General features: G+C 42.7%; 2 protein-coding genes across 3 annotated transcripts; one reads left to right on the forward strand and one right to left on the reverse strand.

Annotated features, from left to right (window-relative positions):
- Positions 1-32: 32 nt before the first annotated feature.
- Positions 33-2,582, reverse strand: c20h2orf81 (chromosome 20 C2orf81 homolog). Its single transcript, XM_076730233.1, has 4 exons — positions 2,521-2,582; positions 1,627-1,879; positions 1,245-1,451; positions 33-1,133 (listed from the first exon to the last, which is right to left on the reverse strand). Exons 2-4 carry the CDS (start codon positions 1,864-1,866, stop codon positions 489-491), a joined length of 1,092 nt encoding a protein of 363 aa, XP_076586348.1. The 5' UTR covers positions 1,867-1,879; positions 2,521-2,582; the 3' UTR covers positions 33-488.
- Positions 2,569-6,106, forward strand: wdr54 (WD repeat domain 54). 2 transcript variants are annotated; one of them, XM_076730234.1, is made up of 10 exons: positions 2,569-2,639; positions 2,926-3,211; positions 3,593-3,655; positions 3,887-3,953; positions 4,221-4,277; positions 4,353-4,480; positions 4,687-4,787; positions 5,043-5,205; positions 5,348-5,422; positions 5,580-6,106. In XM_076730234.1, the coding sequence occupies exons 2-10, from the start codon at positions 2,987-2,989 to the stop codon at positions 5,709-5,711; spliced, it is 1,011 nt and encodes a 336-aa protein (XP_076586349.1). In that variant the 5' UTR covers positions 2,569-2,639; positions 2,926-2,986; the 3' UTR covers positions 5,712-6,106. The 2 variants fall into 2 exon arrangements, with proteins under 2 accessions (XP_076586349.1, XP_076586350.1); XM_076730235.1 differs by lacking the exon at positions 2,569-2,639 and having other exon boundaries at positions 2,654-3,211.
- Positions 6,107-14,684: the final 8,578 nt, after the last annotated feature.

The raw sequence follows: 14,684 nt of genomic DNA on the forward strand, positions 1-14,684 counted from the left end.
ATCATATTTATCTGATTTATTGACTTTTTTTTTTTTTTTTTTTTTAATTAAAATCACTACGTATATGTGGCAGATGTTTGCAGCAGCTGCACATTGTTATTGGTGTGCATGTTATATGCATACACTCATCTTATGCAGCTTTCTTTTATACTACATACTCAATAACATACTCAGTATTCACAGCTTATCGGTTACATTTTTTATACATGTGCACTGTATCTCACCACTGTATTGCAAATACAGAGTGGCAAAAAAAAAAAAAAAAAAAAATACATGGAGGAAAAAATGGATCCAGTCAGAATCTTTCAAAAATATGTCTAATCATTTTTCCCAGCTTAGCCTGCAGTGGACGAGAGGCTAATGTGCCCTAGTATTAGATTAGTAAATAGATTTTTACTTCATTAACATATAGCCACTTCACTTCAAAAATGTTTAGAATAAGTTGTCCCAGTTCTTGGACTGGTACAATGGGGTGCACCCTTGGCCAACTAAATGGTTTCCAGCCTCAGTGGCCCAGAGGACACCATCCCTTCCTTTCTATGTGTAGAGGGAGACGATTTCTTCAGCCACACGCCTGCCTCATTTCTCCTTTGAATCCTGTCTGGACGGTCCTTGGAGCTGGTTATTGGCACCAGGGGGGTTACTGTCCACTCAGTTTGCTGCTTGTTATATCGTGGTTCTAATTTGAATGCTTCACTTGGTTTGTTGTAGTTGGGTTTTCTGTGGTTGCTATCCAAAATTTCATATTGAGGAAAGATGCAGTGTCGCGGCAGGGAGGAGTGATGAAGCTTTGGTATGGGTTGGTAGTCCTTCTGCCGATATGATGATCCAGTTGAATGTGTTCTATTTTTACCCTCTACCTCCGCAACCTTTTTTCCTGCTGAACGGGAAAGGGGTGGCAGGAATTTGCATGGAACAGGCCTGGGAGGTGAATTAATATGGTGCTTTTTCTTTTGATCAACTTTTGGTGAGGGAAGAGGACTAAGTACTTTAAAGTGCTTGTCCCTGACTGGCCTCCTGGGACTTGTACCTGTTTCAAAATGCTTTGGAGAGCTGTTTGTTTGGGCCATTATGTTACATTGCTCGGTGACTCTTGGCTCTGTTTGTACTGGAACGTGGCCAGTGTCAACCTCCTGTTAAAGACAAATATAGAGACGTAGGTATAATGCAGACATGGATACATGTCTACATTTCTTGGTTGAAATTTGAAGACACAATTTGTAGATGAGACATTTCAAGAATACCTGTTGTGAGGTGGGCTGAGGTTGAGGGATAGCATTTACAACAGGCACACATCCCTGAGCCCAGGCATCTGAAGTTGCTGGCACAGGCTCTGAATCTTCTGTTTTAGTTAACTCCTCTGGTCCTTCCCCTTCATCCAGGCACATAATTTGCCTCTCTAGAATCTGTGTGAGGTAGCTCTTGGCCCAGGATGCAGAGAAAGGTGCTAGCTTGAGGGCAAAGACAGGCAACATCATGGATATTATATATGTGTTTGTTATGTGTGATTGAAATGGATGAACGCACGATCATTTTGATTTTAGCATTGGTCTTTCCACAAGTGTCAATCAGTAGGATGAAGTTCTCACTGAAGGGAAATCAAAATAAAAAACGTTTCAGTTTTACCTGTCTTTCAATGAACACCTTCAGACAGCCTTCCATGACCTTGCTCAACAGTTCCTCCATAATCTCGCCCACTGTCTCATCTCCATCCTCCTGGATCAACATGTCCACCCATTGGGCCTGAGTTAAGCGACCAGGGATAATATCGTCCACCTCCAGGTCCTGCGTTGGAGGTGTGGTCACCTGGACGGATGGCACACGTCCACGCTTGTCAGCTTGGGACTTGGATGCAGAGCGGGGCATCTTGGCGAAGAGGCTGGTGTGCAATATGAAACAGAAATGACAGGGGAAAAATCACATTAATCAATCATTGAATCATGGCATGTTGCTGTGAAACTGCCATATGATGAACATTAGCACACTCTGGTGGATAAAATCAAAGTTGACAGTTTCTCCATGGGACCTTGGATTGATCTAAATCTATAGCTGATTCCCTGATTCATTACAGGACTTTTATTTGCATATGAAGATAATCCTCCATCGTTTAGTGTAGCGTTAATACCTTACAGAAAATAAACAGTAAATAACGTCAGATTTTGGACAATGTTTTATGTCTGGGAGGCACATAATGGAGCTACGGTCAGTCAGTATCACACACAAGCTCATTTTGAGGAGAAAAAGCAGTTTTCACATAGTATTTTGTTGGAAAAATCACCTGTATTTACATCATAAGGTCATAAGAACACACGACATTACAGGCAGGAAAATGATTTAACGTTCGTGTGGAGTTCCTCTTTAACACTGGCTAACTTCACCGCGGTGTTTTGAAAAACACAGTAACACCTGTGTAATTTAATTCCAGGTAAATATACACCGATAAAATGACTTCACAGATCCCCATTCAACCGCAACGCCGCTGTGTGTAGGCTTTACGAATAATAACTGTCAAAACCTCACCTTAACTCCTCTTTGTATCCTTTGCTCCATACAGTCGATGGTTGCTCTGCAACCGAGCACGCAAGGATGACGTAGCACGTAAAGGTGCCGTTGTCTCTATGGCTGCGGAGGACGCGGAGGTAATCCTGTTGCTAACAAAGCTACCACGGTGCTTCGTTCTCATTAAGCTTACATGTAATGGTCGACTACGACAATAGAGGCTAAGCCAATTATTATGTAATGTGAAGTAAGAGCTTGTGCAATTTGGAGCCGGTGTCCTCTTTCATTTACGCTGCGTTATTGCACTCGCTAACATACCTAGCTAGCTGCTAATGTTAAACATTTATCGTTGCCACTTTCTCCCAAATAACGGTACATTAACTGAACCAGACTCTGGCTGCGGTGGTCTTTATTTTCTTCTCTTAGGCTGACACCAGACCACCCACCGCCATTTCAGCAAACTGCGCTGTTAAGACCAGACTGCCCGATGTATCACAAAGAAAAGAGCATCCAGATCAAAAACAGCGCGTCGGCGCTGTACAACAACCTCAGCGTGCTGCGCATCGCCCCGCGGCGGCTCACCTACTTCACGGTGGTCCATGCCAACGTGGTCAACATGGTCAGCGCCTCCTGGGACGGCCTCAACTATTCCCACCGTCAGCTGCAGTCCAAGGAGCCCAATGTCGCCACAAGCACATCGCTCATCATGCAGGTGAGGCCACAGTGCAGCTTCAGGGACAGTGCTAACCCTTTAATGGGAGGGTGAATGTATTCAAATCAGATGAACAGTGCACGAAGGAAAGGAGTTGGACAAGTTAAGAAATGCGTAGATAAAGTTGTCATAAAGTATAAAGAATTCATTAATTTAATGTCACTTGTCTTCCTGGGTGATGCTCTCTGAGGGCAAGACTGGCCATAACAACTTCATGGTTGCTTGGTTGTATATTTAGGATCACTGTCCTGCCGCAAAGTCCTAAAATCAGGGGACTAATTGAATATATAATATTGTCTGATTTGTCTTTTTCTCTGTCACACTGTCTAAGCATTTGGTTGTATCATAGAAATAAAGAAATCCTGTGTTTTCTTGTGACAGGCTGCATTTTGTGTCCTGCCCTCTCGTGATCTGCTGGTGGTGACCTCTCAGAAAGGCATCCAGGTGAGTTTTGATGTGCGTCTGCTCTCCTCTGCCCTCATTGGCAGTCGCCACATTTGGAGGAGTCGCTGTTACTTTACTACTTGTATACTTACTGTAGCTGTGGTTGTGTATTATGATGGTGCAGACTTCCACACTGAAGTGTGTTACTGAGTATGTTTTAAATGTGAACATAAAAGAGTTAATGTATATGTTTTTTCAGCCTTTCATCTCCATATATATTCATTGTTTTAGATGTATGAATCTGATGGCTCCATCATGGTGTACTGGCATGCCCTGGATACTCCAGAAACACCTACAGGTAAACTTCCCACACATGCAGGCACTCAAATACTGAACTGTCTGAGTTATTTACATGAAAACAATACAATAAGATATGATCTAGTGTGATATGATACAAAAGAATATGACGCAAGTATTCTTTCCTGGAAATGTGTCTGTTGAGCCATTGTTAATAAAACAAATGTAATAAATGCACATTTGTGCAATGACACGTGTGTGACAGAAAGTATTAATCAAGACTTTTGTACCAAATCTAGTGCACTCACAGAACTTATTTCTGTCCCAGCTCAGGCCGTGTTTGCTCGAGGGATATCAGCAGTGTGGGAGAATTATATATGTGTGGGTAAGTACTGAGTGAGACATATTTATGCATATATTCAAAATGCAGGGCAAAACTCTACCGCCTCTGTGTCTCTAGGTGTTTCATCTGGTGCAATTCTAGTATTTGATGTTCCCAGTAAAGGCAGTAACATTACCCTGTCTGAGGTCCTGGAGGAGCATAAGGAGTCCATCACTGACATGGCCTCGGAGTGCTCTGGCAGCCAGGTAGCTATGGCGTGTGTGTGTGTGCTTCTTCAGTGCTGCGTTGTCTGCTGTGGCTCTATCTGAACCGTTGTTGATACAGGATAGCTCTAGATTTTCCATGAATGACAGACTGCCTCAATAAATTACTGTTTTATGTAATACTTCTCGGAACGGCAGCCATTCTATGACTTACATAATCCGCTCTGTTGCTGTCTCCCTCCCCTCAGGAGTGCATAGCTGATCTGGTCAGCGCAGATGATGGGGGCAACCTGTGTGTGTGGAAGTCTGGGGAGGAATTTCAGATGCTGAACAAGATCCCTGGCTTTGAGTAAGAAGTCAATTGTATTATAATTGAGCTAAAATGAAGTGGTGCAATGACAGCCAACAAAAAGTTCCTTTTAGTTTCTTCTCTTACTTTCCTCTATCATTCTTCTTCATACATTAATGCATTTATCTACTTTATGATCCTTTCCACTGTCCCTCGTTTCTTTCTCATTTCCCCTCCTTGCTCTAATCTAATGTGCATTATGTTTTCCATTTATTTACTGATGCAATGATCCTCCATCTTCCTCGCTGCTGTCAGTATGAGCTGCTCATCTGTCAAGTTGTGGAAAGGCACAGTGGTGGCGGGTTATGGCACCGGCCAGATCCGCATCTATGAGGCAGTGACGGGAATTTTGCATGCTGAGGTCAACGCCCATGCCCGCTGGATCTACTCGCTGGACATTGCTCCGTTTTCTGGGCTGGTAAGTTGTATAAACCAAGTGGATAGTCAAGTTTTTGTTTTCACCGACAGTTCATTGTGTTGCCACTTATTTTCAGGTGTTTTTTTGGCATATGTCATAGCACTGGATTTTTTCTAAGTGACCATCTGCTTGTGTGCCTTAGCTTCTGTCTGCTGCTGAGGACTCTCTAGTCAGGGTGTGGCACCTGACACTGACCCCCGAGACCAACAGTGTGGAGGTAACTGGTCTGAGATCAGAATGCAAAGCTTGTTTTCTTCAGAAATCCACAATCAAGGCACAATTTACGGCTGTCTCCCCCAGGTTTAACTTATATCAGATCATTTTTCTCTTACTCTCAATGAGACTGACTGTGTGTTTTCCTCATTGTCTTGTAGGTTGCCCATTTGCACAATGAGTGTGTGACAGACACACAAATCTGTGGTGCCAAGTTCTGTGACGGCGATGGTTATGCCTTTGCAGTGACAGGCTATGACCTGAGCGAGATTATCCGCTACACACAGACCTAAGACGTTTCCTGCATTGAGGATAAGTGTATGAATGTGAATGTGGTGTTTCTGGAAATATACACATGATGACTCAGAGAGAACAGAGTGAAATGTGGCCAGGTAATGCTCAGGTTGAGATTCTGCAAGGACAAGGGGTGTTTAATAAGACATTTTTTGGGAGAAGCATTGCTCCATTATGCTTCACTCCCCTTAGGTTAGAAGGAGATAAGCATATAATAAAATAATGCAAAAGTAATGTGTTTTAAGTTTCTAGAAATATTTTAAGTACAAATGTTTATATGGATGAGAATGTAGCTTTAAACAGTAATAAAGTATTCTATTATTCTTTCTGATATAATTATTGTTATTATTCTTTGTGACATATCAGCTGAAACAGTAAACATTTTATAAAGAAAGCTGTTGTCTTTGGGTTTTAAGTTTGCACTTCGTAAACGTACCAATAGATGGGGCTGCGGGTTAATTATTTCAGAGCAGAGCACTGATAGTGTAGTGCAACCAGAGTTCACTAGAGGGCAGGGTGGAGTCTCCTTTAAGGTTACTGACTGAGAACACACTGGTGGAGAGACTCCACCTTGTGACTGGACACTGTGCAGACCACAGGGGACAGGCCACATATGTATGTCAGCCCGTAAATGTGGGCACATGGCAGAGGGAGGTCATAGACGTTTCTTTTTATTGTGTGAGCTACGTTTCTAGGACTTTATTGACAGCAAATGCATTCTTGATGCCACCATTAACCTTTTTTTTTTTTTTTTAGAATTACTGTGCAAAGTCATCTCAAGGCAAAACATGACACAGTGTGACAGAGATATTGTTTTCTAGCTGTAAACATCTTTACTGAGAACAAATCTTGCCAACTCATCTGTACTGTTGGAAAATCTGGTCTTCTTAAACACGAGTTTTCTGTAGTTCACATCAGGCAACCAGGTATCATTGAAATTCCACCTCACCTTATCGTGTCAAGATAAGAAGAATCAGGTCACTGAGGTCTTGTCAGTTTACGGCTGAGTGTGTATTAAATCCCAGAGTTCTGGTTTGTAGTCAACACTTGTCATATGACATCAACTGACAGGACTGTTTTGAACCCACACACTGTCGTGTTATGGAACTTAAATTTGGTAGGTACCACCTGACAGTCATGTTAATGACGGTCAGGTCAAATGTAAAGCATTAACATGCGCTACAGTGTCATGAACACAGATGGTCTTTGTGGAATCAATCATTTTCAGTATGTCATGTTGTGTCATGCTTCCCAGCTGCCTGTGGTGGGGTGGCTGACTGCGCTGGCTGGAGCGTCAGTGGAGGACTAAGCTGTCAATATGAGGTCCCAAATGACACGGATGCTGAGATTACATAACTAAGTGGGACAGTACGGAGGGAGGGAAAGGTTGGTCAAAAGACATACATGAAATAAGCCAAGGATTGAAAGGGCAGAGGAGGTGTAGAGCTCACTAAAGGATCTTGGCAAGAAAGGGCTGAGAAATGGCAATATGACACCGTGTTTGTCAGAAAAACATGCAGAAAAACAACAGCACTCATTTATTCCTTGTTAACTCAGTCAATAGTTCTGTGCGACGCTCCATCCCGTACACAGCCCCGGGGCCACTCACGCTGTGTACTGCTACAATACTTGTCAATAGTCGGCTCTTAGGTGTTGCTCACAGCTGAGCACACAATGTTGGGGGAGATCAGACTTTGGCATGAGCTGTTCTCAGATACGGATGTGAGTCTGTGTTGACTTTGTATGCATGTGTCAAATAATGGCATTAGAGCAACATTCTCTAAATCATATTCCCTGGTAGACACTGAAATCTTTTATTAATGAGCTTGACAAGATAAAAATAGATTGTGCAAGACCTTCGATGAAAGGCCCCAAGTCGTCCAATGTGTCACTTTGATAAAATCACAGAGGAAAACACTGACCAGAATATGAATAAGCAAAGTCATCGTGGGATGGTGAAGGCACCAGCCTTTTATTCAGCTGTCCATTTATTATGACATGCGTCACACAAGTTTCACATTCTTATTATTCAAAGTGAATTACCAACGAGACAAGTTTGGTCAGTGCACAAACCAAACTGTACACAGGTGTCAACCAAGCCTGGATTACCAGATACCAAGCCACAATACAAGTTCATCCAGGAGTTAAGACCTTCTGTGTTACCGGGTGTGGTATCTGCGCATGTTTGTGTGAGTACCACAGCATGAATATCTTTTAAGCTGCTTGTTTGTGTGTTCCTTCATGATTCCGGTGGAGAAAGAGCAATTTATCCCATGCCCATCCAGCCCTGTGGCAGCTGCCTAGGTCTGTGTCACTAAGCCTGCTGGGGTAGAGCCTCACCAGGGGGGATGAAGAGCATAAAGCCCATCCAGCCTGCTGCCACAGACAGACCAGCTCTCTGACGAAGCAACCAGGAAACCAGCTTCCACAGACATGCTGTATAAATAGATCTTCCATTTTAAACATGCTGAAATGGGGCGGAGGGGGGTACTACAAACTGACAGACCTGAAAACCTGCCACTGCTGACTGACAGATGCGCAGACAGACACAAATGGTATTAAGGCAGACAAACGCAGAGGTGCAATCCAGAACTAGGTTAAAAAAGTCAGTTTGTGTTGTGTTGTACTTTATATGTACACACTGTGTATTAGTTTGGGATGGTGATAGACTGAACTGTTTCTGTACAGCAGCACTGGAAAGATGGATCTTAGTCTTATTTACTTGTGTATGTATGTATGTATGGGATGTTTTGCAATTTAAACCTGCAGTAACAGATTTCTTGGCCCCCTTGGGAGCAACAGAAACAAGATTATTGCATAGTATTCATTGTATTGAAAGTCATGATCAGTAATGGTGCAGGCATTGAAAGAATTCAAAATGAGATCCAGGCCTCGCACTGATGGAGAGATGAACGTATCCTTATCTAATGAAATGATGACAGTGCATAGCAAGTGATCAGTGTTTGCTGCAATCATCTTGTAAAATTTGAAGTAGTTAAGTATAGTTACTTTAAATCAGTTAATTCATTTATGGACTTTGATTATTTCATGTGAATGACGTGGTCAAATGGTATGCAGCACGTGGATACGCTCCAGGTGTGGTGGCAGGTGGAAAAGATGAAGGGTGTGTAAATAAATGTGACTTTGTTTTGGTGATTATGAAAACTGGAATGTGGAGTGACTGAAGTGACAACTTTGAAAGCTCATCCAGTCTGCAAACATGCACCAATGACAAAAACAGGTTGACAGCAGTGTAGCAAGGTAGATCTGTTTTGTTGCTACAAACTAGATTTTATTTAAGCCACGGCAACCCACCCACCTCTGCAGCCACAGCTTCTGCACGACATTCCACTGTACCATGGAAAGCCACACCCACACATGTCATGCCAAGGGTCCACCCTTCCTGCCAATGTCGGCCTCTGGTTCGGGGGAAATGTCTCAACATACAGTACTGGCTGACTCACTGTGTCCCAGATCTCCTCTGGAAACCTCGACTCATGAGAAGAGAGGTTGGGGTTCCACTGATGAAAGAAAGACGTGGCCACATCCACTACATTGTCAGGCTTGGTTGAAATTACTCTGAATGTTGCGTTAAAACTTTTGACATTTCTTTGCTACGGACTAAGCTACGGATTATCTTGGACAACGTCTCACACCCAATTCACGATGTGCTGGTCGGGCAAAAGAGAACTTTCAGTGAGAGACTCATCCCACCAAAATGCAAGACTGAACGCCACAGGAAATCACTCCTGCCTGTGGCCATCAAACTGTACAACTCCTCCCTCTGAATGGCCCCTGTCTCAGTATATACATTTGTTTAGTTATCTATATATATTCTCTTTTAATTGCACTACATGTTTATCTCTTCTATCTCTTCTTCATCTCTTCTATTTCTTCTATTCTTTTAAGGAGCACCTGTAACAAAAACAATTTCCCCCGAGGATCAATAATGTACATCTGATTCTGATTCTGATTCTGATTTCATTCATTTTTCATTTTAGGTTTCCAACAAGTTTGGGTGTGTTAGCGCTACACTTTTGATGACTCAGTTATTTTGATCTTAGCACAGACACACTCCACTCAATAACATTCAAGAACTGCAGAACTTTCTAATGTCCTGATCTTTCAGAATTGATTACAGATTTACTTGCAATGCTTCAGTGAGTCTTGTTCTGAAGGGAAACTGACTGAGCATCTTCTTTAGATTGTGTTTAAGTTGATAAACTTAAACATGATAACTTTTGCTAACCTCATGTATGTAACCCCATGTGTATAATGTGAGAACACTCTAACACACTAAATGTGTGACAGTGACAGTGACACACAAACATGTGAAACAGTGTATTATGGATCCTTTTCACCCCCTTAAGTATACAAACACACAGTCACCAACGGGAACCCACATGCACTACGATCGAAGAGAGAAACAATACATGGATGTCTAGTCATCGTGCTGGTTTTTCCAGAGCAAACTGCACAGCTGGGTAAAAACGTGCATTATTCAACTATGTGAAGCCTCATCACAAGTGAAAAAGTCCCTTTCCTTGGCTAACCATGTTTCTGAAGGGTGCAGGGTGGCTGTACAGAGAAGTGGACGGGAGCGGAAGAACAATGGAGAACTTTACTTCCAAAATGTACGATTAGCAGAACCAGATGTGAAAGTGTAGCACCATTGTACCGGCTGCTATAGATGGCATGTTCTACTTCAAGGCTGAAATTGGAGGTGGGGAGAAATGCATGGCTGCTGTCAGGCAAGGTTTGAATCTAAAAGGAGGAAATGAGGCTCTCCTTGACTCCAGGATTTGTTATTTTATCTGATACTTTGCCACTGAGGTTGTTGAAAAATGGGAATACAGGGTTAAGCGGACACCAACCTTTTAGGTATAGTTCTTTGCACAACAGCAATTAGGCCGAGTAGGTCAGTCCTGACTACACACACACACACACACACACACACACACACACACACACACACACACACACACACACGACTTCCATGTCCCCAGCGTCAGTGAGAAGGCATGGGTAGGCAGCGGGACTTAAGTGCATTAGATTAGAGTAAAATAAACATGATCAGACCCTGCCATCTGCACCGGGACGGCATGGTTGCCTAGCACTGAGCAGTGTTTGGACTGTCTGACGTTGATGTGCTGACGCTGGAATGTGTGTTAGTGTGTGCGTTTGTGTTTATGCTTATGTGTTTACGTTTCCATTTGTGCAGATGGCACATTCAAGTGATGATGAATTCATTTTCCAATCTGTCTTCCAAATGAAGTCAGTCTTGTCTCAGATTTGAATCAGGGTGTCTGATTGTGTGTGTGTGTGTGTGTGTGTGTGTGTGTGTGTGCATGCTATTAATGTGTTTAATATTAGGTTTGGTGGATATTTATTAATACCAATATGATTGGAGATAACACGGTAAAATCTGAGGTACCTTGTTTCACTCCGTTCTTGCAGTAGATGAGATTTCATTAACTCATTGTAATTTTAATTTCAATAACATTAACAGATTGAATAAAATAGAATCGACCACTCTTGAAGATGCTCAGTTTTAGACATATGCTTTATGAAACCGATCCAGATTTGGTTGCTTTTAATTCCCAAACGCTCTTTTTCTCACACAGAAACACCCCTCTCATTACCTCTCGTGTGTGGGTGAGAGAGTTATTGAGTCTCAAAATAGAGTCACAGCAATAATAACAGCAATATCCTGGCAACCCATATCATTGTGCTCTGTCAGCTAGACTGCTAATAGGGTTAATCTGAAGGAGAAGAACGGGCGTCTTCAGGGCACAAACTGAATTCAAATTACAAAAGTCCATCAAACATCAGGTTATGGGTGTTTTTTTGCCTCTGTGTGAGGACATAGGTGTGTGTGTGTGGCTCAGAAATAGACAGAGAGAGAGAAACGCAGGCTTTATAAGTGGACCAACTTGGCATTCACCTCATGCACACACACATACACGCACACACACACACACACACGCACACACACGCACACACATGCATGCACACACACACACACACACACAGTCGTGTTTCCATCACTTTAAAGGACATTATATTGACTTTCATTTCCTGGAGACTTGCCCTCATCATGACCATAACCACTACTTACCTAACTCTAACTCTAACCCTAACCTTACCCTAAGCCTAACTTCTTTATAATTAGTGCACCATTTAAGTGGGTTTTTTTTTTTTTTTTCCAAAAATGCCCACTCTTCAGTGCTTCCACTCTATCTTTGGGTTTTGGACTGTTGGTTGGACAAAATAAGAAAAGAAATCCCCCGAGGCTCTGGGAAGCTCATCAGATTAATTGATAATAAAAAAAAATAATTGCTGCCTTACCCACATTATGATTTGACACTTCATATATTGTAATAACATGACACATATTTACGTAAGCTGAGCCAGTGTGAACATTCACAGGAAGATGCACCTCAGGAGGCCAGATGATCGCCGCCTCTTTAGCTCAAAATCAGGTCATCCTTGCTGACTTCACCATGTTCACCCGCTGAAACTGCCTGCTTGTGTAGGGTTCAATAACATAATTCACGGTGTGCATTAATGCGAGAGTATGTTTACACTTTTGTCTTTATCCTCACAACTAAGCACCCAATTCAGGCTGAAGCTATGTGAGTGGATGTTCAAGTTGCAGAGTACAGCAGGTCACCATCCTCAGGGAGAATGCTGTCTGTGGCCTTTGTGCAGCTCAGGTAATGTAGTGCACATTAGCTTTAAACAGAAGCTATTAATAACTCTGTCAATCACCTGCCATGCATCTGTCCTATCAGTGTTACTCAGACAGTTTATTTGTCGTAAAACCACAAACATCTACTCATGAACAAATTACTCACTGGCATCATGAAAGCAGTATTGGGAGCATATAAAGCTCTACAATTGCTTCTGTTCTCTAGCCAACTTTGCAGGTCAGTCTAGGTTTATGAACCAATAACCTTACAACCAACATCTGTAAACAACCACGGTGCTGACATGATGCTGCTTTTATTTATACATCCATCTTAATGTACATTAAGTGGCCTGGACTAAACTTTGATGATTCATCGTTTGCGAACACACCAGCAACACAATCCGTTTGGGTTCCTTTGGTCCCTTTGTTTGGAGGGATGTCTTCTGTTGTCACCTACTGACAACAACCAGAGAGAGGCTTTGAGATTGTTGGTGTTTTCAAGGTTTTGCTGAACTCAGTTATGGAGATCTAACAGTAATTACAAAGTATTAAACTTATACTTAGAAACAAGCAAGGACAGGGTGTAAGTGTAGAAAATGAAACGACAAGAAAAAAACACTCAAATTGAGTCTTCAGTGTCGACTTAATTTGAGCTGTCAGGAAAGCATTTCAGCATCAGCTTTCATCAGCATTTCTAAAAAAAAAAAAAAAAAAGAAAAAAAAAGAAATGCCGTTCTCTGTGTGCGCATGTTGAACTTGGCAAACGCATAAATGTCAGGCAACTGAGGGGCTGTGAGAGGGCCCCTGTCTCTCACAGATTCTTTAAGACTCCTGCTCAGCCAAGCATCTGAAACAGCCATTGTCCTGTGAAGGGAACTGAGCGACCTGCCCAGGCTTGCTGCTATCTCAGCGTGCAAGCAAGTCCTAAGCAACCGTCCTCAGGCTGTGGCCAGCGGGCGTGAGAGTCATCACACACACACATGGGTGCACACACACCGGCACAGACGGGTGATGGAACATCATGCTGTAGCCATGACATGGATACCGTTGGGATGAACTACTCCTGTGAATGCTAAGAAATATGCCTCATTTCTATTCTGCATACAATGCTTCCTAAGTTCTGCTGACATACACTGAGGGTCATATGACTGCATGCGTATTCAGTCAGTCCACTTCTCTGCTCTCGTTAGGCTCTTTGTCCCTCCTCTTCTTCATGGCACACACAGGTGGACTGAACCTTTATCTCAAAGTGTCTTGTACAGCACTTTTCCATTGCCAGAGGCCTCTGCTATAGCACTATTGATGCAGCCACATGGGCACAATAGGGGCATAATGGGGGCATCCACATGGTCCACCCCGCTCTCTGTCAGTGTTTCTCCTGAGGTGGCAAACTGCTGATCCCAGGGGTGTGAAAGGCCTGCGTCGGCTGAATTTCCACAAACAAACAGCACACGGCGCTCAACACAGACACAAATACACCTACAAGCACAAGCGCACACATAAACAAACAATGCAAAACCAGCACATGCACACAAAACGGCGATCTTTGTCCCGCTCAGATCGATTTTACTCAGTAGCTCTGTACCTCCACTGTGGCATGACAGGAGCCACAATGGCCTTTGACACCAGCCGTCGAATGACCACAATGTCATCTAACTTTGGGGCGCTGACCGACCACAATGGGCCTCTCTTCACCTCAGAGTCTCTGCTATTCTTCTGCCTGATCTCTCGGACAAAGCAGTGTTACAGAAGTACCAATTGAGCTTGAACAATCGCTCACAAAGGAGGCACTGACATGGTGTTTCCAGCCCTCTTGCCAACTGGCCAGTGTGGTGTGAAGGTAAGTTGGCATCTCATGCAGCCATGTTCAGAAAGACGACTGCAATGTGACTGTGTGGCACAGATTTGTAAACAATTATTTCATGAGATTTTCCAGTTGATGTGAGCTACAGTGTCAGAGTCAGATTTAGATTGTTAGGAGATTATGATATCAAACAGCACAAATATGAACATCTAATTTCTTTACAGTACAATATATTTTTATTTATAACACTTGTGCATGTCAGAAACTTAGATTCCAGGGGATTTCAACAGTCTCATTAGCAGAACAGTTCTTAGATGCTCCTCTTGCACACAGACGGTCTGCTTTGATGTGAGGAGAAAAAAATGTTTGAAGACAGAAGACAAGAAAATGTAGGAGACAGACACATTATATGTTAATTTATTTCAATTAAACATCCCAGAACAAAACAGGAAATATAACTGAAATGAAGCAGCGGTG

The sequence above is a fragment of the Chaetodon auriga genome, chromosome 5, assembly GCF_051107435.1.
Source record: "Chaetodon auriga isolate fChaAug3 chromosome 5, fChaAug3.hap1, whole genome shotgun sequence".
NCBI classification, from domain to species: Eukaryota; Metazoa; Chordata; class Actinopteri; order Chaetodontiformes; family Chaetodontidae; genus Chaetodon; species Chaetodon auriga.